General features: G+C 46.3%; 1 protein-coding gene across 1 annotated transcript in view; it reads left to right on the top strand.

The window, feature by feature from the left end:
- The window catches only part of Unc5c (unc-5 netrin receptor C), a 258,667-nt gene that overhangs the window by 226,373 nt on the left and 8,266 nt on the right, over positions 1 to 24,028 (top strand). Inside the window, exons 14-15 of the mRNA XM_013517438.1 lie at positions 14,102 to 14,251; positions 16,129 to 16,293. Coding sequence (XP_013372892.1) covers positions 14,102 to 14,251; positions 16,129 to 16,293 — 315 coding nt within the window. The remainder of the gene's footprint in view (positions 1 to 14,101; positions 14,252 to 16,128; positions 16,294 to 24,028) is intronic.

Genomic DNA, 24,028 nt, shown 5'->3' with positions numbered 1-24,028 from the left:
GGCAGTGCGCACCTGGAGCTGCACCTGTGCGCAGCACCCAGGCGTGTGAACCTGGGTCTGGGCCCCCCAGTGGGTGTCGTTTAAAAACAGACATATCTCTGAGGCTATTCTGACATATGAGCTGTTTCCTTTATGCCAATTCCTCCCAAGGGCTACTTTTGTTTATATTCCTGGATTTCTTTTAATGAAAAATGTAGAAGAACTTGGCAGTGAGACCCGGGGATGGCAATTAATGTGCTTCCATGTTTATCTCAGCTGTGTTCTTCCTATAAAAGAAATTGGCGGAATTGCTCACGCTGTATGTTCCTCTTGTGTGCTACTTCATTTATATGCTTTCCCATTCTTTTTACGAGGGTTGTGAGGGAGAGGGTTAGCATTTGACAACAGGCTGCTGCTTTGCAGAATAAATGAGCTTAATTCCTAGTGCGATTATTACCATTCATTTTATCCCATTTGAAGCTTTAAGGGATGGAATAAGTGCTTTGAAGAAGTTATGACCGGGAAGGCGGGATAAGGGAAGTACGACAAGGATAAGGAGTAAGGCAGAGTGTGCTGAACGCCACAGCTGAGACATAGGTTCTACTGGAGTAGAGAGAGGCGTCATCAGAAATGGAGCTGATATTTGAGATTGGCCCTAATGGTGGCTTGAGTTTTGACTAGAAATAATAGAGAGGGAAAACTCCCAAGATTTCTAGGTGGAGGGACGGTGAACAGTAAATCAGGTCTCTGTGCAGGCATCTTAATTCTTAATGCCAGGATGCCTAGAGAGACTGGTTCCTGCGGTGGGGCGGCCCTGACTGTTGTTAGCAAGAGGGGTCAGATTCGCACACTGAGCTATGAGAGACTGGAGAGGTTTACAGGGAAGAAAGATGTGGCTGAAGTACAGATTAGAAATACCAGTCTGGCTTCAGGGGAAGAGTCAAGCTACTGAGAAGAGCATGGCAGAGCTGGGGAGCGAAGCAAAGTGAGAGGGAGGGAACCGGGGTAACCAGTCCTTTCAGGGAGTCCGCAGAGGGCCTGATGACCCACACCCAGTGGCTGGGGACAGATCCAAGTTCTGTCTCTAAGTAACGGCACAGGTAGCTTTGGATTGTGAGCCTTCGTCAGTGCGGGCTATGCTGACAGTTCCCAGGGGTGGATGGCTTAAATAGCACTCGTTCATTTCCCACCATTCCAGAAGTTGGAAGTCTGACATCCGGTGCCAGTGCGACTGGGTTTACGGGAGGGCCCTTTCCCACGGTGCGACCTGCCGGCCTCTCTTCGTGCCCTCACAAGGCAGAGGGCTGGAGAGCCCATTTCCAAAGACCCTCGTGCCTTCGCCAGAGCCCCGCCCTAATGGCCAAGGCCCCACCTCTTAATGCCCTTAAGTCGGGTGTCAGGAGGAGAGAACATGAACTTTGGGGATCATGAGCAGACCACCTATGACAGGGCTTTTTCTTTTAGACTACTGAATGAATGATGTAACTGAGGCACCCAGAGATGCCAGGGATAGTTAAAAATACAGGGGCAGCTTCGTAGCTGTTGACTGATCTCTCCCTGCCCTCTGCCCCCCAGCCACTTCTATTCTCCACTCCTAGGAGGTTGGCTTCTGAGACCCCACATGTGAGTGAGATCATGCAACATCTGTATTTTGGTGCTTGGCACCGTACTGCACCCCATAAGTTGTATAATTATTAGGAGGCAATTAAAGACAAAAATTTAAAAGTCATAGAAATGTTTCTCGAAAGCTAAGTAGGTGCGGCTTTCTGAACAGAGAGCAGATCCTGAGATAGGAGATCCAGGAAACAACAATGTTATGTTGATATTTGTCATCCAAGGTGATTGAAGAAAATATCAAAAGAGAATAGAGGAAAGAAATAGTAACAGCAATAGTCGATACTGCTGATAGTTTCCTCTGTGTCAGGTAAAATTCTAAATATTTCATATTAACTCATTTACTCCATACACAACCAGAGAAGATGTCACTATCCCCACCTGACAAACATGCAGTCCAGGGCATAGGTAGTAAGTTGCTCCAGGTCACAGAGCTGTTTGATGCAGAAAGCAGGCCGCGTGCCCTGGCAGCTGCCACCCTCAGTGACGGGACCAAGGAAGGAGCCAGGGCACTGTAAAAGGAGCAGAAGGAAGGTGAGTGCTATAGGAGAAGGAGGAAGAGAAGGAGGAAGAAAATGAGCCATGGATGCGCAGGGATGTGTTCTGTCCTATCACGCTGGTTCCTTCTGGAGCTGCCTTGGAGAGAGCTGTTCTGTCAGGAAAACTGAGTGCTGGAGGTCGGGTCCCCTGGGAAGCAAGATAAGAGCCGACTGTAGGGGACACAGAGAGACTCAGGGAGACACTCGAGGAGTCAGTTGCCATCATCCGCTCCTTGTGGTGGATTTGATGAGGGTGATTTCAGAGAAGGAATGAGCCCTGGCCAGTCACTGGACATGGTTTTGATGAGTGGGCCTGCAGGACGTCTTCATGTGGCACAGGTGCTGGGAGCACACAGCTCTGGTGTAAGGCTTCGGGTTATTTCTTTTATACTTTTTACAAATGTGATAGTTCTGAGGCACTGTCAGGATAAAAACCATGCTAGGCTTAAATTCTTAGGGAAAATTGTATTTGCAGGGGTGTCATGGGGTCTGATTAAAGCAAATCTTTTGAACAATTCCAAGAAAAAAATCATTGCAAGAAGCATATCATAGAAGACCTACATTGCCTCTGAAATGTTTGATATGCACATTTTATATTCACACACATAGTTACACTGAAGAACTCTTGACCTGTCTTCCCAAAGACACACACAGATCTATGCAAAAAACTAATATTTTATAAAATACTTTCATTATGTTAATTAGTGAGGGAGATGCAGGTGGCCACCATTGAGGAAGATCGGCGAACAGCTTTCAGCGTGAAAACTACCCAAGAGCAGGTTGCACTGTGGTCAACGCTTTCCAAATAGACATTTATGAATTCTCAGCATCTGGGGAGCCGGCACTTAGCCTGAAACAAACATGCATAATGGATGAGGCTTTCTTTCTTGCACCTCATGACCTTTTAATAATGCAGAAATACCAAAATCCTGGTCATACGTAAATGGGCTGTGAAACACATCGCGGAGAAAGTTCAGTCCCATCATCACGGCCTCATACTCAGCCTCAAGTTAGACCTGTGGGACTGATGTGCTCAGAAAGGCCCTTCCGTACCCAGACCTGCCTTCTTAACACCTTGCCTGCCAACTTGCTGCCAGTCTTTCTCCCATCACCTGCTTTTCTTGTTACCCTTCCCCATGGGTAGACTTTGGCATCATCCCTGCCAAGCCCCTCCTTTCCCTCCAGGGCCACACTACTCCTGCCTCAGGCGCTCCCTAAATATTCAGCACAAGCAGGAATTGGTTTGCGAACTTCAGGTCCCATCCATGTGTTCTGAAGTATTGAAGGGTTTTTTCCAAGGCTGCCTATGTTATTCTGTTGTGTAGTCAAGCTTAAAAATTATTAACCTAAACATTTTCATAATCTTTTTGGAACTTTGATTACTTTTCTCATTGCTGAGACAAAAATACCTGATACTCCCAGTTAGAGGAAAGGTTTCTTGTAGCTCACAAATTTAGAGGTTTCAGTCCATTGTTGGCTGGCTCCAAGGCAGGGTGGCATAGCAGAGGGGCATCTCAGAGGACAAATGGTTCATGGCAGGCAGAAGGCAGAAGAGCAGTGAAGAAGTAGCAGCAGGACTGCCTTCTTTCTCTACCTTTATATCCATCCAGGCTACCTGTCCTTTGGATGTTGCCACCTGCACCGAGAATGGGCCTTCCCATTATCTAAACCCAAAACTATGCCAGACCAATCAGTGGGCTAATCTAGTGCTCACACACCCTTGATCCCAGCATCACACATCCTAGATCCAGCTTCCTCTGAAAAGCCCACCTCTGACCACATGAGGCTTCATTGGTACATCTAGACACAGCCCGTAACACTACTAAAGACAAACTTTTCCACCCCCTCAAAGCACTCATCACTCCAACAGCTATAGTGATGACCACTCATCTAATGCAATGCTAGGCTAAGAAGAAAATTCTAATAGTTCTCACACCCAGTGACCACTTTGGGGTCATTCTTCCTTTCATCAGCTGGGTGTCTCACGTGTTGCTCATTACCTATTTCAGTTTCCTGAGCACAGACCTCTACACATCTCTGCCCAGAAGCTGCCTGTGGTCTTTCTTTCTACCCACTTCATTTGCCCATTCCCTAAGACTCAGCACCCCCACTTAGCTCACAGTTCCTTGGCTCACACGTGTTCTGGAGCCTTCACAGCAGCCACACTGTCTGTCACTCAGAACATGTATATCCTAGGTTTCAGCTTCATAAGCAACTGCTTCAAGGCCCAGATCTCCAGCTGCGATCATGCTCCCTCCCCCATTAATGACCACAGCTGTCTGATGTTCTGCCTCTGTCACTCAATGTGTGAGGATGCCATCCTGGGTTCCTAAGGAGAACTCCTCCCTCCGTCCCTGACCTCCTGGTTACAGACCTTGCTTTGCCTGCCCTGTGTCTCCAAGGAACTTCCTCCTCCCCTGAAGTCTCCTGCCATTGTATGCAGCAGCAGGCTTTACTGATTTCCATAGCTCATGGTGACCTCTGATGAACATGTTCTCTGCTTTCAGTTCCAAGCTATTGTTTTGCTATGAAAAGACCCATACAACAGTGATCGTGTCTGGAACTCTCTCAAGAGCAATGCCTCTCCTGCAGTGCACACCCTGCCTCCCTGCAGTCCATTTCCCACTTCCTGACTCATTATATTTCACACAGCAGTTCTCCCAGGTGTCTCCCTCTTCCCCAGAGTCCCTGGCTGCACCTCAGGCCCGCCTCATACTTAGCAATAATCTCACCTCTTGATGGAAGCGCCCTCAGATTCGGTCCTTTACACCTCCAAACCTTGGACTAAAGCCTCTTCTCACTTGTTCTAGACTTCAGTGTGAAGAGCTGTTTCCTTGTTTGTACTTGAATCCCATGCTTAGTAAGGATAGTACCTCCATCCCAGCATGGTGAGTCATAACCCATTTCCTTGGGATGGTGTCTCCCAAGGCTTGATTTCCTTTCAAAATTACTGTTGCATGCTGAGGATTCTTTCTGAATTGAAGAAAAACTTGTAGAAACATCAGACTAGGATGCAGATGGAGGCCCAGGGGAATTCTTATTCCCAGAGACAAAACTATCCAGTACTTGAGAGTTGTTGGTAAAAGATGATCATTCAGTATCTACAGCTGAGTATGCCAGGACACGGATGCTCATGTTATATCCTATCTGGTTATGTTATCATATGTGCAGATGGGAAAGAAGGGAGATCTCCACATCTATCAATTCTAGGCAAGCAAGGTGCAGTTTTCGGCTCCCCACCCAACTCTTTGAATTTGGCACATCTTTTCCAAACAGTTTTCCTGAGTTTTGTGAAGCCCTAGGGCAGAAGTGGTCACTTGAAACTTAAAAGCTGCATTGAACAATTTGGAAGCCTTGCTGTCAAATTAAAATGCTGGCAGTGACTGTGGAAGTCAAGCTGGGGGGAGGCTGAATGGTTTTATGCACCCTTCAGAAGGGCTCTTTCCTATGTGTGCACCTGAAGGACCAGTGGGAGCAATCCTCTGGCGGAGGTCACATAAAGAGATGAAGACTCCCAGAGAACAGTTTGTAATCCCCACAAAGAGAGGTCAGATTCACTGAAAACATTCATCTGGGGTCACAGCTTCTCCTCTTGCCTCCTGCTCAGGTGGTTAAAGTCATAAAATGGTGTTTTCCTTTTACTATTGGCAAAGTCTTAAGTCCTTGTATAAATAGACCAGAAATTAATGGAGAACAAGGTTATATTTGGAATAAGTTTAAAAACAACCAGGAAGAAACTTAGAAATAATTTCTTCTGCCTTCCTATCTGAAAGGTACAATGCATGAGACTCTCCTTTCATAATAAAGGGGTTCATACAAACTCTCAGGTTCAGAACCTAAAACCGCAGCTATTTGCTACAACTTGGGGTAGTATGTTTATTGAATTTCTAACCAGTGTGTCTGTGATATGAACCAAATAATGTATATTAATGTAAACTGGCTTTCTTTATGGAGTCATTTGGCATGGAGAAGAGTTTTCACTGGATGAATCCAGCTTTCACATTCCCTAGTCTAGGCTTTAGTACAGTAGAGCAACTCTGAAAGATAACATTTTTAATTTTTTATTTTATGGAAAAATAGAACATAATTTCATAAGCAAATCATAAGAGAGTAACAAAAATTGTTACAGTGAGTGTGGTTACCTTCACAGTAGTTATTCAGAGCACAAGGCATATTTATTTCTTTTTTGAAAGATAATATTACATAAAAAGAAAATAATGAGACACTGAAAAGTGGAAAAAATATGTACGTTACGGGAAGCCTCGTTGAGAACTGGGCCACATCAGAGCCGGTCACGGGCACATGCTATGGGAGAAGGGCTTCAGTTTTCATCCTGCCACCTGTTGCCTTCCCAGGGGCGTCCTTCTGCTGCCTCCTGCACTCAAGCTGCTGCCTCCGTGAACCCGGAGCTTCAGGCCGCCTCTCCTCAGTTCTGGCCGGGTTCCTCCCATGGCATTGCCACCATTAGCTACATTTGTTCTTTCCATGCCTCACACACCCTCCAAAGTAGCATGACCTGCGTTTTAGACTTCCAGGATCCTGGCTTCTGGAATTAAATTAACATATTCATATATATGACACATATATTAGATAACTGCAGGAAGAAAATGTGTTAAAGTTTCCTAATGATTTGGTCTGCCTCAGGGACCTGTTAAAGATTCAAGGAGATCGACTTTTATTACATCTCCTGGCACAAAACAGGAGCTAGTTACTGTTAATCATTCCTGGGCAGACATTTAGACAATTATGGAATTTTGAAGATAATGACTTGATGAAGATATTAAGTTTAATTGTGATCTAATTGTGAGATACGTTTCAGGTGTAGAGGCGGTCTGGTTGGTCAGCCATTTGGTCACATGGTTTTTCAGTGCCTCAGAGTTACTCTGTCTTTCTCATCTTTTCATGAGACATGACTGTGGCCCTTCCCTGTGTTTTGGAAATGGTCTGCCAGGGTGAATTTACTTCTCGAGAGAGAAGAGAAAAATAGAAGTTGTGGTAGGCAAGATAAGCCCCTCTCCTCCATTCCAGGCTGTGTCCATGATACACATTAATTTCCTGAACACGTGATTCTCTTACTTTACATAGAGAAAAGGACTTGGGCATTACTCTGGATTATTGGAGTGGGGATATTCTAATTTTATGGGTCCTTCAAAGTGGAGGACCTTTCCCAGCAGTCATCACAGGGAGATGAGACCAAGAAGGAAGATTGGAGAGATTTGCCATTGCTAGATTTGCAGATGGAGAAAGGGAACCATGAGCCAAGGGATGTGAGCAACCCCCGGAAAGTGGAAAAGACAGAAAAGCAAATTCCCCTAGCACTTCCAGAAAGGAAGGCAGTCCTAGTGACACCTTGATTATAGACAGTGAGCCCCAGGCTGGGCAACTGGCCTACAGAACTCTGGAATAATAAGTTTGTGTTCTTTTCAGTCACATGTTTGTGGCAATTTCTTATGGCAGCTATAAAAAACTAATACAGAAGCTTAATAATATATTAAAGGGTAAAAATAAATGCAAGATGGCTTCAGAAGTCCTAGAACAACCTAAAAAGCCCTGTCCCCAATTATACAGAAGTGAGAAATAATCTTTTCCATTGGAGAATCCCCAGGGGGAGACAAGTGACACGGCCCCCTCCCCAAGTGGTGCCCTTAGCACTTTGCTTGAAGAGTCTCAGCCTCCCTGACTGGGCAGACTGGAAGTGGCAGCTCAGAACACGCATCTGTGGCGGCGGCAGCTGTGGGAACGGCAGGCAGAGCCCTCCAAATGCAGTGACTTGACAGGAAAGTGTCTGCACATGGTCACCGGCATCCTGCCTTGTTATTATTAGGGACGAAGCAAGGCAGACTGACTCGGAGGGAGCACAGAGCACCTCAGTGTGAACACAGGCAGGGGAAGGAGTGGCGCGGTACTGGTGCCTGGGAGGCTGACCCGAGCAGGCGAGGAGGCCAGCCTGACAGTCGGGTGCCTGCCACTGCCTGGCTCAGCAGCACATGGCCTCCAAGGCCAGGGAGGAGGAGGCACATGCAGGGCCGAGAGCAGCCCGGCTGGAAGACTGGCAGGGGACGGGGAAGGATGGCTGCTCTCTTTGGCCTCTGCTTTGGTGGAGTGCAGACACACAGCTGTGATAGAAACAGTAGCGACAGCCACAGTAGCAAAGAGAAAGTTCTCATCCCCAAATGACCAGGGCAGGCTTCAACACAGCATTGAAGAATGAATAGAAGCAAGGCAGGTTCCACTAACTCTGATAGGAGATGTGATTCTTCTAAACAGGACTCTGCACAATCCGTGGGGGTTGCTTCTTTGAGGGGTAACCCGCGTGGCACGCTGACGTGTGCAGGGTCGCTCTGTTTCTGAAGATCCACTCAGGCAGGGGGCTGGGGGTTTAGCTCAGCTGCACAGCGCCTGCCGGGCAAGCGCAGGGTCATGAGTTCGATTCCCGGTACCGGAAAAAAACAAACAAAAAGATCCACTCAGGCAGGACAGGCGGCAGCGCAGCTCAGCGCGCTTAGTCAGCACCACGGACAGAGTCCAGGCAGGCGGGGTTCCACAGAGCAGCAGAGCCAAAGCAAAGAGCCCCGACCCAGCTGCCTGCTGTTTCCTCGCCATCTACTGCGCTGTCCTCTTTGCATAGCAGCCTCAGGGACTCGTCCACCAGGCCCCCACACCTGTCCACGTTCCTGGTGCTGATCCCCCGTGCCTTGGCAGATAGATGCAGCAAATCCATGCTTCTGGGTTTCTGCTGAGAACAAAGCACGTAGACCAACAGCATCAGGCAACAACACCAAGAAGACAGCAAGACAAAGTGAAACACAGCCATGACTTCACCTCCTTTCAAGCTTCTCATTAAGAAGAGACTAGAGTGGATTGTATGAGACTTAAGTGTGATCTTTTGTTTCACCCTCTCTCCAGCTCATAAGGTTTCTTATAATAAGAAAAGAAACAGAACAATAGGAAAGTAGTTGGGAGAAAATGAGAGATAGGGAGAGGAAGGGAGAGGGGAAAGGCTAAAGACCATGGAAGGCATCCATGAGAAACTGGATGCCCAAGGGAAGGCACTGAGGGTGAACAGGGCGCAGTCTGCAGTGGTGATGCCAGGGGGAGCTTGTGCAGGTCACGGGGGGGGGGTGGAGGGAGGGGAGCCAAGCCGGGGTGAGCAGAGGGAGAATGTGAGCAGAAGATGGGCGAGCACAGGCTGAGGGTGAGGAGAGGTCTGAGCAGAAGAAGGTTGGCCAAGAGGAGGTGAACTGAGCATCTGGAGCCCAAAGCCCTTGCCAGAAGCCCCACACCTACAAGAGCTGCCCGGAACCTGTAAGTCTCAGTCTGTGGCACCAAGTCCGGCTTTCCAGCAGTGGATCCAGCTTCAGTCTAATGGCTGTAGGCTGAGACGCATATTCTTAAAGATGTTCCTCAGGCCTCTGTGTGTGCCACTGTGTCACCTGGGGGCTCCTAGGAGCGACAACTGTGAGCTGGTCACTGAGGCGGATCCCCTGAGCTCAGGAGGACTGGGAGGGGAAAGAGGACAAGAGAAACGGAGGTCGTGCACCCCATCTATCCCTGACCATCACAAAGAGTGCAGGGTGAGGCGTGGGAAAGAGCTGGGTGTAGGAGCCAGCACACTTCTGGGTGTGTCCTCAGTCTCACCTTGCACCGTCAGGCCCATGTGACAGATCCTGCAGTCCAGGAGCCTGGCAGAGTGCTGGACACAGACAGAGCTGCTCCCTTCATGCTCATGGGCCTTTAAAACAGCGTAGATTTATTGTGGCTTGTAAGAGGCACGGGCTAATGGCTCGGCATGGATCATGTCTTAGCTTAACTGGTTACTGTGCAAGCTGCTTGTTTCTTCTGTGTGATCCCTCGTCTCTGCCTTTGGAGCAAAATCCTTCACAGGCTCACACAATCAGTCAGCCCTCACTCAGGCCTGCACTGCGCTTGAGAATGGCCCATCCCACAGGGTGGCTCAGATCCCAGGGACACCAGGCTGAGACAGAGCAGCCTATTTCTGGTGGCGCTACCACCACATGAAGGTTGATGGCTGTGTGTGTGTGGAGGAGTGGAGACAGCACTCTACACATGACAAGACTCCCTTCTCATGTAATCCATGAGGCAACAGGTGGACTCATCCAGAGCCGGACAAGTCTCCTAGCAGGGAGACCAGGAGCCAACCTCTGCAAAGGACAATGACATTTATAGTCTTGAAAACAAAGAGCCAAGTGATCCTAATTTTTATGATGGCATTTCTTTCCGAGGTCATGGCATTTCTTTTAAGTGTTCCTAAATCTTTTGACCTTAAACTTATGTGGTTCTTGTTCCCTTTTGAAGTGTGGAAATTTCCTAACTTTTGTGATCCAAAAGCAGTCTGTCTAGAAGCTCTTTTAGAGCGAGCACACCACAGCATGGTTACATGTTCACCTGTCCTCACCCTGTCCCCAAGGGACAAGGACTTGCCTGTTTGCTCCAGAGACCCCCATGGTTCCTGGCAGGCCTCACTTGTCTCATTGGTGTTGAATGAATGTTCCCAGGAAGATTAAGGAGAGGAAAAACATTTAACTGAACATACTGTATGGATTTGTATGTCTGTTATTTTTATGTCCTTGTACATTTTTGTATCTCACATATATTAATATGGTATTAGATTTCTAGATTCAAAGATGACTTCAGGGAGAAAGAATCCAGAAAATCAAGCTTTTTGAAGTACAAGTTACAGTATATTTCAAGTATAATCTTTATTGCAATCTCAAATATCCCCAATGATATATCTTTACACTGTGACAGTATGAAACCAGAGCCCGAGACGCTAGCCTGTAACATAGGCTGGTCACATCCGTCTCCTAACACAAAATTAAATATAGGTTTCACTGTGTGTGGCAAATCATGTTCTAGTCCTGTGTCGTTTATATTATTTTAGTTTCCAATGAATTGTTTTATTTATTTATTGTCTCTAACTTATGCTTGAATACTTTTAATGCTTTGTTTCTTATCTTTCACCTGTACTTTATGTTTTCTTGAAGGTGAACATCACAAGTATAATGATACTATTGTTACTTTTCAGGAAAACATGTCAAGTCTTAGTTTGGTGAAGATTCTTTTTGTGCTGAATCATTTGCTCCTGGGCTGATTTCTCCCTAAGATTTTAGGGAGAGGACAGTTGTGGGCCAGGAATCTCCAGAGTGAAGTTCACACAGCCGAAACCCAAAGAACCACGAAAGCCCAAACAAGACTACTAGTACATCTGTCTCCTTATCTCACTCTGGATGTTAACTTTATATAATCTAACCTATGACACATGGATGAGCTAATGTATGCATGTGCTCATGTTATAAAGAAACCGTTATAAAATGCATGGTAACATTCTTGGCTGGTGGGAACATGAAGGCAGGATGTTCAGAGACCTCTGATCTCAGCTTGTGTGCATCCTGATGAGTAGCTGATCGGTCATCAAGTGTTCATGTCCAGTTACTGCCGGGTGGGGTTGGGCTCTTCCGAGTTCTCTGTGGCAGCTTTGTACCCCTCCAGGTTGAGGAAGAGCTTGAGGGGTTAGGATATGGACCCTGTGTGTTCTCTGGCCCATTCTCACTAAAAGAGCACTTTTTACTTGGTTCTTCCTCTCCAATAAGGGATCCAAGCCACTGTAGATGCTTTCCTCACTAGGAGAGCTCTTCACTGTCACATCTGAGTTTATGCCTGAAAAAATCAAGGCCTGAGCCTTACACTTAGGCTGACTCCAAGCAGGCTTTGCACTCAAAATGTAGTATTAGATTTCCTGACTTCAAGGTGACGGCCAGTAGGCAGTTAGGGTTCCCTCGGTGGCCCTCCCTGCCGTGAAAACTGAGAGCGCTGTCCTCTCCTGTGATGGTCTATGTTGATTGTAGAGATGGGGTGTGGATTATACATTGTTGGGTACAATTACCTCCGGATGACAATGCATCTTCTTTTAGATATCCCAGGGAGATAATTTGGATGTAATGAAGATCTATAGTAATCAGATAATTACTATCGATTGCTCTTTAGACATCTTGATGAGGTAATTAGGGCATACTGGAAAGCAGCTAGAACTGATTGATTGGCATGACTGTAATCTCAGAGATTTCTAATTATGTTTCTTTTCTTCTAATGGCTTATAAACAAACATCATTTTAGCTTTAAAATTTGTCAGGTGCCAGGTTCACTGGGAACATCAGCTTTCTCTATTATGCTAACTAGACACTGAACATGATCAACATAAGCTCATTATGCCTTCCTGCTGGAGCTGAAGAAACTGCAATTAACCCTCAGTTTGCTTATTCTTTCGCATCTCCACGTGGCCAGATTCTTGCCCGGAAGTGGGTTGTGCAGTGTCAGGAAGGTGTTCTGGGAAGGCAGTGTGTGACTCAAAGCTGGATGATCTGTGGGGCCTACAGGGGACCCGTGAGGCCTACAGATGCAGGCACAGCAGTCAGGGCACAAGACGTGACACGTGTGTTAGGGTGGCTGGCTGAGTGCTCAGGCGCCTGTCACAAATAATAGCTGCTCCTCACCAGTCATGGGAGAGAGCAGGTCAGTACTGTCAGGCAGCTGCTCTGCATCAGGCTTCTCTTGCCTGGTGGCTTTCATCTGACTCTGATTAGAAGACTCCCTCTCCGAGACCACATTCCACATTATCCTGCTATTGCCTCTACCTCAGGACCTTTCAGCAGCTTGCATTGCTCATGATAGTGGCCTGGCCCGTAGATGAAGGAGACTGAGAACCCCTAAAGAGGCAGCTTGGAATGATTTACTTGCATCTAATCTCTGACGTTGGGCAGCTCTGCAGTTGCTGGGCAGGTGTGTGGGTTTGCCTGCATTCAACACACACAAAGTGGAAACATTCCTGGGTACCAAGCAATCTGGTTCCCATGCCAGAAATTCTCCACGGTAATCTATCTGTCCCAGGGATCCTGGTAGGTGCCCAGTACACGTGGGTGGCAAGGTGGCATTCTGCATGAACATCTGTGTTCTTGAACTCCCTGCTTTCTACTGAAATGTCACCGAAGAACATCATAATTTGCTTCATTATTCTCCTGGGTCTCTATTGTAAGAAGGTCACAAATTTATGCATCTAAATTATAATTTATATATGATATATAAGAGATCTGCCTATCTATATCTACATAACTACATGTATATAAACTTTGAAGGCATGGGAGAAGCGCAGGAGGACTGGTTGAGGCAGCAAAGAATACGCAGGACACTCTGTTCATTGATAGCTTGTGGTGTGCTGCTATTTGGATAATTGCAGCTGTACTTGCAAATGCTTCATTAACTCCCATTAACTAGTTTGAGAAATGGAAGTATATATAGAATTTGTCTTCCTGTTATATCTTTATAAGTATGGAGCAATTTTTTCATCATCCACAATTCTGGAGAAATGAGTGTTTTTTAGGTTTAATCTGAGTAATTGTTTAGTTCAATATTTGTTGTTTAAAAACCTTGCTAATTTGTACCAGAATATTTTCTTCTAATAGGACATATAATGGGCATACTCTAATTTTTTAGTAATTAGGAATTATGCAATGGCTGATATTAAGCAAACATTTTATGATTTTATTTCTGTACATAAAGAACTAAATGTCTGAAACACATCCCAAATATTTGTTGGTTGTTTTATCAAATCCAATGCATGAGTTTCTTTAAATTATTTGCCCCTTTGCCTGAAAGTTAACTGAAAGATCTAACTCTTATCCACTTACCTATTTTTACATATTGTTTCTTTCATTGACTCTCCTTCAGTGTGGGGTCCTGGCTATTACTGCCCTGCATTTGATTAAGTTCCCTGAAGTTGCTGGCCAGGCCCAGCAGGAGACCCAGTCCTGTCCAGAATGGTGGCGGTCAGGCTGCAGGAGTGGAATTCATGGCGTCACGTACGCCAGGCATCCACCGGGAGATGAGGAGACTCAGGAGAGAGCTGACGGGAGGCACTGCAGGGGTGTGACTTGGTTCGGGGCGTGTCATTGCAGGAAGTCTTACAGCTAGAGAGACAGATGGGCGGACAGCTCTTAGAAGACCCCAAGGCTCTTCATTTCAAAGGCAGCACCCACAACCTGCGCCTGTCGATCCACGACATCGCCCATTCCCTCTGGAAGAGCAAACTGCTGGCTAAATATCAGGTAAGAGCGAATACAAGCTCGAGGAAAGAGGACTAGAGTTATACACATGTAACAAGACCTTTTCTTGCAATTGCCCTTATACCAGTATTCATTCTTCAAAATAGTTTGGGTTAATTCAGGATTTTTTTAAAAGTACCTGATGAACATATTTGATGAAAGCTTTTAAAGAAAATTATACCGATAATAACACACTACTGTAATAATGTACTGGACATGGTGCTAAGCGCCTGTCATCTCAGCTACGAAGGAGGCTGAAGCTGGAAGGCTGCTAGCGGGAGGCAGGCCTGGGCAACTAGCAGCACCCTGGCTCAAAGTAAAGGATAAAAGGGGCTGGGTGTGTTAGTGCAGGTGGAGCAGCTTCACATGTATTCCTGCGGTATGACAGTTAGGCTTTGGTCCTGCGAGGACAGCACCCTGAGTGAGGACGCATCCGTTTGGGAACTGAAATATCAGGTGAAAGCACAAGGATTTAATGAAATAATAAGCATACACATGCTGGCCTCAGGTACCGTCGTGTGGACCTGTGGGGAGATCACAGGACATGGGGTCACCAGCTCTGTCAACCCACCTGTAACTCAGGGGGCTGCAGGTGCCCACACCCAGGGGATCCTCAGGCTGGGAGATACAGACAGATGTGCTCGAATCTGTCTCCTCACAGACCAGTCCCGCCCAGCCCCACACTGCCACTGCCTGCTGGTTACTCCCGGGTCCACGTCAGTGAGCCCTGACTCACAGAGGAGGGAAGACAGTCTGTCTCCAGCCCCCATGGAGGGCTTCCCAGGGGACACAGGCCTGGAGTGCCACACCCTTCCTTCCACCAGTGCAGCCCCGAAGGAGGCGTCGGGCTCTGTCTCATGTCATCTCTTGCGTGGCTTGTTTCCTTCTTTCTTCTCTTTGGCACTGTCTGAAAGTCCCATTGATCTTTCCTTTCCTAATTCCTTTAAGCACTCACAGTGGGTATTGTTTTATCAAAGATGCCAGCATGGACTGTGTCACACTAACCCTGTCCGAGTGCTTTCCAGCCACCAGGCACTCTTAGGTACCTGAGTTTCTCTCTTAACCCCAGCAGGCCTATGATTTGGCTACTTCTGCCTTCTCTTTTGCAGTTGAAAACACTGAAGCTTGGGAAGGTTAAGTAACTTGCCCCAAATTATCAAATAGGCCAGAGGAAGGTGTTGTCATCTGTGCGTGCCCCTAGCCACCACACCCACCGCCTCCCCATGTGAGCCTGCGCTCATGGCAACAAGACTCCCAGGTGGGCTCTGGGTGGTGGCCCAGACTCCTGAGAGATCAACGCCTGTCAGGGGTTGGTGCTCTTTAGACCAAGAACTTTCTGTGGCAGCTGCTTGAGCCCGCACTTCCCAGCCATGTGAGCTGTGGCTTCCTGTCCCGAGCAGAGGGGGGACAGAGATGTGAGAGAAAGGGACCGGAATCAGTGCAGGAGCCTTCAGGCTTCCTTTGCTTCTTCCAGAATATCACTGTAGGGATTCCTTTTAATGAGCAATGATGGTGTATGCGGATTTTATTTTGGGAACTTTCTAAGCTTTTTAAAAGATCATTTATAATGGATTTTTTTCCTGTTTTTTTTTTTTTTTTTTTTTTTTTTTTTTGCAAATAAAGACTGGGGTATGTTTATAGAAGTTGACTTGCTGGGTTCAAATCTCAACTCTGCCACTTACTAGCTATGTGGCTTTGGGTGAGTTATTTAACCTCACTGGGCTCAGGTTTCTCATGTGAATATGGAGGTGGGATCTACTTGCACTTCGGGTTGTTAGGAGGATCAAGCAAGGCAGTGTAATTCTGAGAAGGCCTCCTGGTAGCAGGGGCACTGCTGGTATTAGTTCCTCATCTGAGACTAACACGTCTGTATCCTCCAGGAAATTCCTTTTTACCATATTTGGAGTGGGTCTCAAAGAAACCTCCACTGTACCTTCACTCTGGAGAGATTCAGCTTGAACACGGTGGAGCTGGTTTGCAAACTGTGTGTGCGACAGGTGGAAGGAGAGGGGCAGATCTTCCAGCTCAGCTGCACCGTGTCTGAGGTAAGGCGCCCAGCTGGGCGATGGGGGGCTCAGGAGGAGACAGTGCACATGTCCGTGCAGGCCCTGCAGGAGCCCGGAGAGCTGTCCTAGCACCCGGTGTTAAAGGAGGGATATTCCACACACACCCAGGTGCTAGAGCTGTGTGAGAACACAGGAGGGGGGCCACCCCAAAGCACATCTTATTGCCAGTGATAGGGGTTCTGGTTCTCACATGAAGGCAGACCCTCCTCTCAAGTGTTGTAAGAGTTACCTGTACGTGCAGGTCCCTCCCCCAGCATGCCACATCTGTCCACATCTGTCCCCAACCCTCGCCCTAGTCATGCTGCTGTGCAGGGAGGAGGAAAGTTAAGGGAAGTCACTGCACCCCCACTTTTTCCTTCTTCATTCTCCATGTTGATTTAAGGAAAAATGTCTTGATCTTTATCTCTCATATATCTTCCAAATGTCAGAAGAAATGTCCTTTCCCCCGCGGTAGAGGAAATGTTCCAGAAACAGAAGGAGCATCTACATGTGGTCCCTGGAAAAATCATCATTTTGTGCCGTTCTTTGCTGAGATTTCTCCAGGCTTCAGTCGGGCAGGCGTGGTCATCTTACAGTGATAACTGGTCACCGCTGCCTCCGCCTCTCCGTAAGCGGAGGACTGGCTGGAGCCTGTCTGGTCTCTCGGGGAGCCCAGAACAGTAAGAGGCAGGCGGGTCAGGCGCTGGTGGGGCTGAGCCCGGTGCTGCTGCTGAGCTGTTTCCGAACTACAGTGGGCCAGCGCAGGATGTGGAAGTCCTCCTCCTGCCTGCTGGTCTCGAGCACAGCGACCCACAAAATGTCAGCCGGCTCAGTCTGTCTTGCCGCACATGTCGCATTTGAAGCCCACCTCTCTGCCTCTGCGTTCCCACAGCCCGCTGAGGTGCGGCCATCACTGCCTCCTGTAGTTTCATGAGACTTTTGACTCATAAACAACTTTAGTCACAGACCTCGGTGACATTCATAAGGAATGATCTCGGTGTCACGGCGCCATGGCAACCGCCAGGCCTGCGGATGCTCAGCCCTATCTCCCAGGCACACAGCTCCACCCCTGCTGGCTGCAGAGGGTGTTTTCACTTTCCAGGCCCAGCAGGTCTGCAAAGTTCAATAACCACCCAGCTCCGCAGACAACAAAGGCTGCAGAGTTCCGGGGGGGTGCGGAGGTCTGGCCCTTTGATGCTGGCTCTGTGTGCAGCGTGTGTTTGCTGTGTGCTGAGAGGTGGATCAGATGTGGCCGCAAATGAAAGGGAGCTGCTTGGTGCTCCCCTGGGCTGGGGCTGCCTTCTCCTCGCAGAGAAAGGCCGGTTTGGCATAGTGTGATCACAGCGTGAGGACTTTCCTGCGCCCATGTGGAGGAAAGATGACTTCCCGTGGGACTTGGCAGCCGTGAGGCCCGCAGTCACGTTGAAGGTACCGGCCCACGTGTGACAGGCACGGGCAGTAGAGAGGGGCACAAGTGACTGGCGTGGAGAGGACTTCAGGGAGTGAGGGGACTCTGCTGCCTTGCTGTGGTGAGCGTCTGAATGCAGGCTGCGGTGCTCAGGGAGGCGTGGGGGTCTGGTGCTGATTCGGGAGGGCCAGACCCTGTGCTGATGCCTGATGGACTCTGAGGAGTCCTGAGACCCGGATTCTCACCAGAAACTGTGAGAAGGGGTCCAGCATAACTAACAAGCCACAAACAGAGGAAAGGCTGGTCTCTTCTGAACCCTGCACCTTCCTACGGTCACAGTGCAAGTGGCAGGGGTTCCAATTCCAGTGTCCTGTCTCCTGGAATGAGCTTGTCGGGAGCGTTCTGCCCTCACCACACACACACTGAACGGCACTCACAGACAATCGGTTATTGAGCCACACGGCCCCAGCCCCTCCAGTCGGCAAAGAACCGGTTTACCTGCCATAGAGACCAGAGACATGCGCATGCGCGACACAGGGCGTGGTGATGTCAGCAGTGGCCAGTTGTCCCTCTCTGGCCCCATCACCAGAAGTTCCTTAAAAGGCTCTAATTTCACAGAGGTGAAGCTTAAGAAGGAAAATGTTTAAAGTCTAAAAGCCTTGGCATGAGTGAGTGTCAAAATTAAGACAATGTTAAAAGATATTTTTCTTGTTTTCTATATTTCCAGGCTTTTAGTTCTAGCTATAATGAAATACTGTTTTACCTTTTTTCCATTAAAAAAAGATCAGGGGCTGGGGATTTAGCTCAGCGGCACAGTGCCTGCCTGGCAAGCGCAAGGTCGTGAGTTTGATTCCCAGTACCGGAAAAAATAAATAAATAAATAAATAAATAAATACAAAAAGGTCAATCACAGCAAGTGCCCAACTGGACAGTTCTGTAGGAACATGTGAAATTATTTATCCCTTTTGCCTCCATCCCCTCATGGTTACACTGGTCCGTTGGACCCGCTGTGAAGCACGGATAAGTGAATGTTAGAAAATACTGGAAACAGAACTTGATCCATATCATCTGTGGAAGGTGGCTGTGCTCTTTCATTGCTGTTGGGGTAAATGGGTGCTTGAGTAAGCTTTGCCACCTCAAGATGTCGTCTTAAGTTTCACATTATCTTTCTAGTAAAATGAACAGACAGATAAACTTTCTATATAAAGTACATATAAGCAAATACAAATTAGCTCCCTCAGAAAAGGAGGCACATGTCCTCAGGCTTATCATAAGGTTGCATTTGTTCCTGGCTCTGAACCCTGAAAAAGGTGCAATTTTAAGGTTATCAATCACCTTATAATAGCTTTTGAGATAATTATGACCATGGTGATAATTTCTTACATTTGTTGGATCTTTTGACCTTTATTAACTACTGGTGCACAGCACTTTACTGTTTAAAAGAATACTATGACAAATGTTCAAAGTAACATCACCCTGCTATAGCTGTTCTACCTACTTACCTCTTCTATCTTCTATAAGCCATTCAGTGACCATGGGGAAAGTCTAGTTTTTTGAAATGTTTTTGAATGAGTTAGAAGGTAGTCACAATCATGTGAACCTGTAGATGTGGCTACCCGGAAGGTAAGGCAGGAGGACAGTTTCAGCCCAAAAGATCAAAGCAGGCCTAGGAAACATAGCAAGATTCTGTCTAATAAAATGAAGAAGGGTTGGCATGGGGGTGGGGGCCAGCACGGTGCTAGCACACATGCTGAGCACGCACAGGGCGCTGGGATGTGTGCTGTCAGCCACGGCAGCTGCTTGGTTAATGGTGAAAAATCGTATGTGTAACTAAGGGAATCATAACATCAAAGACAGATGGTACCAATATCATAAACGATTATTGTAATAAGCATTCTGTGAGAGTAATCTCTACTCTTACCTGGAAGTAAAGGAAAAACTAATGGCAGCTGAAATTACTGGATGAAATGTAAATGTGTGTATGTATTTTCTTTTACCTTGAAGGCTACTGTCGGCCCCCTGATAACAGAGACATGAAATTGTGCCTGTAGAGTTTGTGTCCTCTACATCAAAAGGAACAAGCAGAGTAGGCAGGGTGGGAGGCTCAGGATGTTGATACCCACATAAAGTAACAAGCATTCTCTCCTCGCTAAGAAAAGAGGAACATGAATGTGTGAGCAGACCTCCCCAGGAGCCCGTGTTTAATTGGCCCATAACTCCAGGAGCTGGGGATGAGACTCATCCAGGCACATTTGGTTGGAAGGCAGCTCAGCACACTACTCCAAGGTGGTTCCCCACAGTCAGGAACTGGATTCATCTTCTTGCTGTACTAGGAAAAAATATTTTCTCTCATGTCAGCAAATACAGAGTGGCTACTACATGCATGGGTCCTAACAATGACAAAAATAGAAGAAAAGTGAAAGTGCTAGACGAGGCCTCTGTGGCTTCTCTTTGGGAGCAGGAGGTCACAGGCCGGGGTACAGGGCAGACTTTGACTAGCTTGCCTGAGATCAATGAAAAGGCAGAAGAACAGTCCTAGGGCTGCCCACAGACATGATGGTAGGGACAGTGTGAGGGTACTGCAAGCCAGGCCATTCACACTCAGGAGCGGCAACATGAGCAAGGTTGGAGGGAGACTGTGCAGATGTGGTGTCCCTGCTTCACATCAGGCATGGACCCTGCACCTCACATGTGCCACCTATGTGGCCTAATGCCCACCAGCAAGGCAGGCCATGACAGTCACTCTCACTACTTAACAGTAGGGAGGAATCTTTTAAAGAAGAACTGTGCCACGTTTCACGCTACAGATCCCATAGACTTGAGAGGGAGGGAAGCCTCCCAAATTCACTCTCTAAGGCCGGTGTTACCCTGTGTTATGGCTTGCGTAAAGATGTCCCACATAGCCTCATGTGGTCATAGGTGGGGCTTTTTCAGAGATGGCTGGATCAATGTGATTGACTCATGGTGTAATGCTAGGATTAAGGGTGGGTGATTACTGCCCTAATCTTGAAAACCTGGATACAATAAAAGGGGCAAAAAGAAGCTACCAAGGTCCCTTCCTTGCTTCACTACTTTCTGCCTGCCATGAACTATTTCTCCTCTATAATGCCTGTTTCCCATGCCACCCTGCCTTGGAGCCAGCCAACTATGGACTGAAACCTCTATAAATTATGAGCCAAATAAACCTTTCCTCCTTTAAGGGCGGATGGGTATTTTGTCTCAGCAATCAGAGAAAAGTAACTATTATCAAAACAAAACGACACAACAAAAGAACCATCACCAGTATTCCTGATGATCATAGGTGCAAATATTCTCAACAAAATACTAGCAAACTGATTCACCATGATGAAGTTGGGCTCACCCCAGGGATGCCAGGATTATCAAATATATGCAAATCAATAAATGAAAATACACTATAACAACAGAATGAAGGATATAAATCATGTGATCATCTCAATAGGTACAAAAAAGCACTTGATAAAATTCAACATTCTTCATGAGAAAAGCCTTGAACAAATTAGGTATAAAAGGATCACACCTTAACATAATAAAGGCAATATCTATTTTTTTTTTTTTTTTTTTTTGGTTTTTCTCCGGTACCGGGAACCGAACTCACGACCTTGTGCTTGCCAGGCAGGCGCTTTGCCGCTGAGCTAAATCCCCAGCCCTAAAGGCAATATCTAAAAAAACCACAGTGAACCTCATGCTGAAACACTGAAAGTATTTCCTCTAAGATCAGGAATAAGACATGGGCATCTACTCTCACAACTCTTATTCAATACAGTACTAGAAGTTTAGCCAGAACAATTAGTCCAAAGAAAGAAATAAAAGGCATACAAATAGAAAGGGCAGTCAAATTATGCTCTTTGTACATAATATGAATCACTACACAGAAAATCCCCCCAATTTACCAAAACACTATTAGAACTGATAAATGAATTCAGTAAGAGATCAACATACAAAATCAGTAGCTTATCTATAAATAATGAATTTCTTGAACAAGAAGTCATGAAGGAAATGTCATCTACAGAAGCTACCTGTATTGGTTTCAACAATAACATACCCAGGAATAAACTTAACCAAGGAAGTAAAAGATATCTACATTGAAAATTATAAAACTGGTTAAAAAACTGAAGGCGACACATGAAAAATTGAAAGGCCTCACATTCATGGATTGGAAGAATCAATATTGTTAGACATTAGAAGAATCAATATTGTTAACATGTCTAAAATTCATATGGAAGCAAAAAAGAACCAAAGAGGCAAAATAACCTTCAGCAAGATAGAGGCATCACAATATCTGATTTTCAGATATACTATAGAACTATCCTAACTGAAACAGAATAGTATCAGCATAAAAAAATGTACAGACCAGTGCAGCAGAATAGAAATCCCAGAAGTAAAGCCACATCACTATACCCAACCAATTCGCAACAAAGGCACTGAAGCACGCACTGGAGAAAGGAACTTCTCTGTGATACGTGGTGCTAGAAAAGTTGGGTACCCGCCTGCAGAAAGTGGAAACTTGATCCCTATCTCTTACCAAGACTAGTATTTTTAAAAATCAACTCAAAATGGATCAAAGATCTAAACGGAAGACCTAAAGTCTGAAACTACTGGAAAAAAATCAAGGGAATGCTCTTCAAGACAATTGTATAAGCAATGATTTTCTTTATAGAATAGCAAAAGCACAGTGAACAGAAGTAAAGATTGACAGCTAGAATGACACCAAACTAAAAACTTCTAAAAGCTTGAAAAGCTGTCAGCAGAGTGCACAGCTAGTCTACAGAACAGAAAAAATATTTGCCAGCTCTTCAGAAGATGGAGGGTTGATATCCAGAGTGTATAAGGAACTCAAAAAACTTATTTATAAGGAAATATATATTCAGATCTAAGGAATGAAATTCTGTCATTTGTAGCAAAATTGTAGAATTAAAGGGCATTATGTTGAGTGAAATAAGCTAGACACAGAGTGTCAAGTACTCCATATTTTCTCTCATATGTGGAAGTTAAAGATGACTGACCTAACATTAGAATAGTGATTAGAATGATTATTACTATTCTAATGTTAGGTCATTAGATTGGGAACTCAAAAAGCTTAACAAAAACCAAACAATCCAATTTGAAATGGGCAAATGATCTGAGTAGACACTTCTCAAAAGGAGAAATATGAATGACCAATAAATATATGAAAAATGTTCATATATTTGCGAAGGAGATTAGGGATGGAGTGATTGGGTTTGATCAGTGCATGTTTTATGCATGTATGGAAATACCACAGAACCCCATTAATATGTACAATTTATACATCCTATAGAGAAAATAAAAAAGAGTTGAGATTTCATAAAGGAGAGGGGCATTTAACACTTCTAAATGAGAGAGTAAGAGAAAAAGGAGAGCGAAATATGGTATACATCCATGAGCACTGCAGGAAGCTCAGTCTGGTGGATGTACAAGATGCATTACAGGTAAGCAGTAGGGAGTTACTGTGCTAACAGTAATAAGGAGATTCTCTGGGGATACAAGTCGGCACTATAAAAGCTGATTCCTCCCCATGCAGACTGCAACCTCCACTGCTGCCCAGGAACAGTTAGGGTGGCTTTGTATCAGAGGATTGGTAGGTTTTGAATTAGTCCTCTTGTCTAGAAAAGAAGCAAGAAGACTTCAACATGGGTGATGGCACTAAGTTGTGGAAATAGCAGGAACTTTCTCTTTGCCTCCACTGCTCAGCTCATCCGTATACTGTTCTGTGTCTAATAGAAGCACTGGGACACTTAGGTTGAGCCATTCCCATACAGTATTAGTAAACATTGACATATGCCCTCAGATCACTGTCCTGGTTTCCTTTCTGGAAAGTCTATGTTCTGGAGGTCAGGAACTCTCTCCTCCCATCCTTGCAAAACAGCCCTGTGCCAAAAGAAAAAAGCTATGAGTTGCAGTCCTCATTCCACACACTACAGTCCTTTAAATCCTGATATATGCTGGGGCTGGCACAAAGGAGCCCACAGAATCTGTCTGCCAAGTTTTAGGTTGTGAAGCCCAACAGTGTGATAGCAGCCAATGCCACTGCATATACGATGGCCCCCACAATTAGTGTTGCTCTAAAATGCCATCCCAGCCCCTGGCTGGGCCTTGTGTAGTGGGATTACACTTACACAAGCCTAGAAAGCAGGACACACTGCAGGTCAACCTGCAAGGCAGGCAGCTTTGACCCCACCTGCCCCCCAAGCACCAGCACCCACGCATGGGCAGAGGGCACTGAGGCTGTGCAGGCCTGGCCGTGGGGACTGTGGGCACCAGTGGCATTGGTGGCCTTGACTCTGGCTG

Source organism: Chinchilla lanigera, unplaced genomic scaffold (genome assembly GCF_000276665.1).
Source record: "Chinchilla lanigera isolate Chin_1 unplaced genomic scaffold, ChiLan1.0 scaffold00004, whole genome shotgun sequence".
Lineage (NCBI taxonomy): Eukaryota > Metazoa > Chordata > Mammalia > Rodentia > Chinchillidae > Chinchilla > Chinchilla lanigera.
The sequence above is the reverse complement of the archived record's forward strand: the minus strand, read 5'-3'. Positions and strand labels throughout refer to the sequence as shown.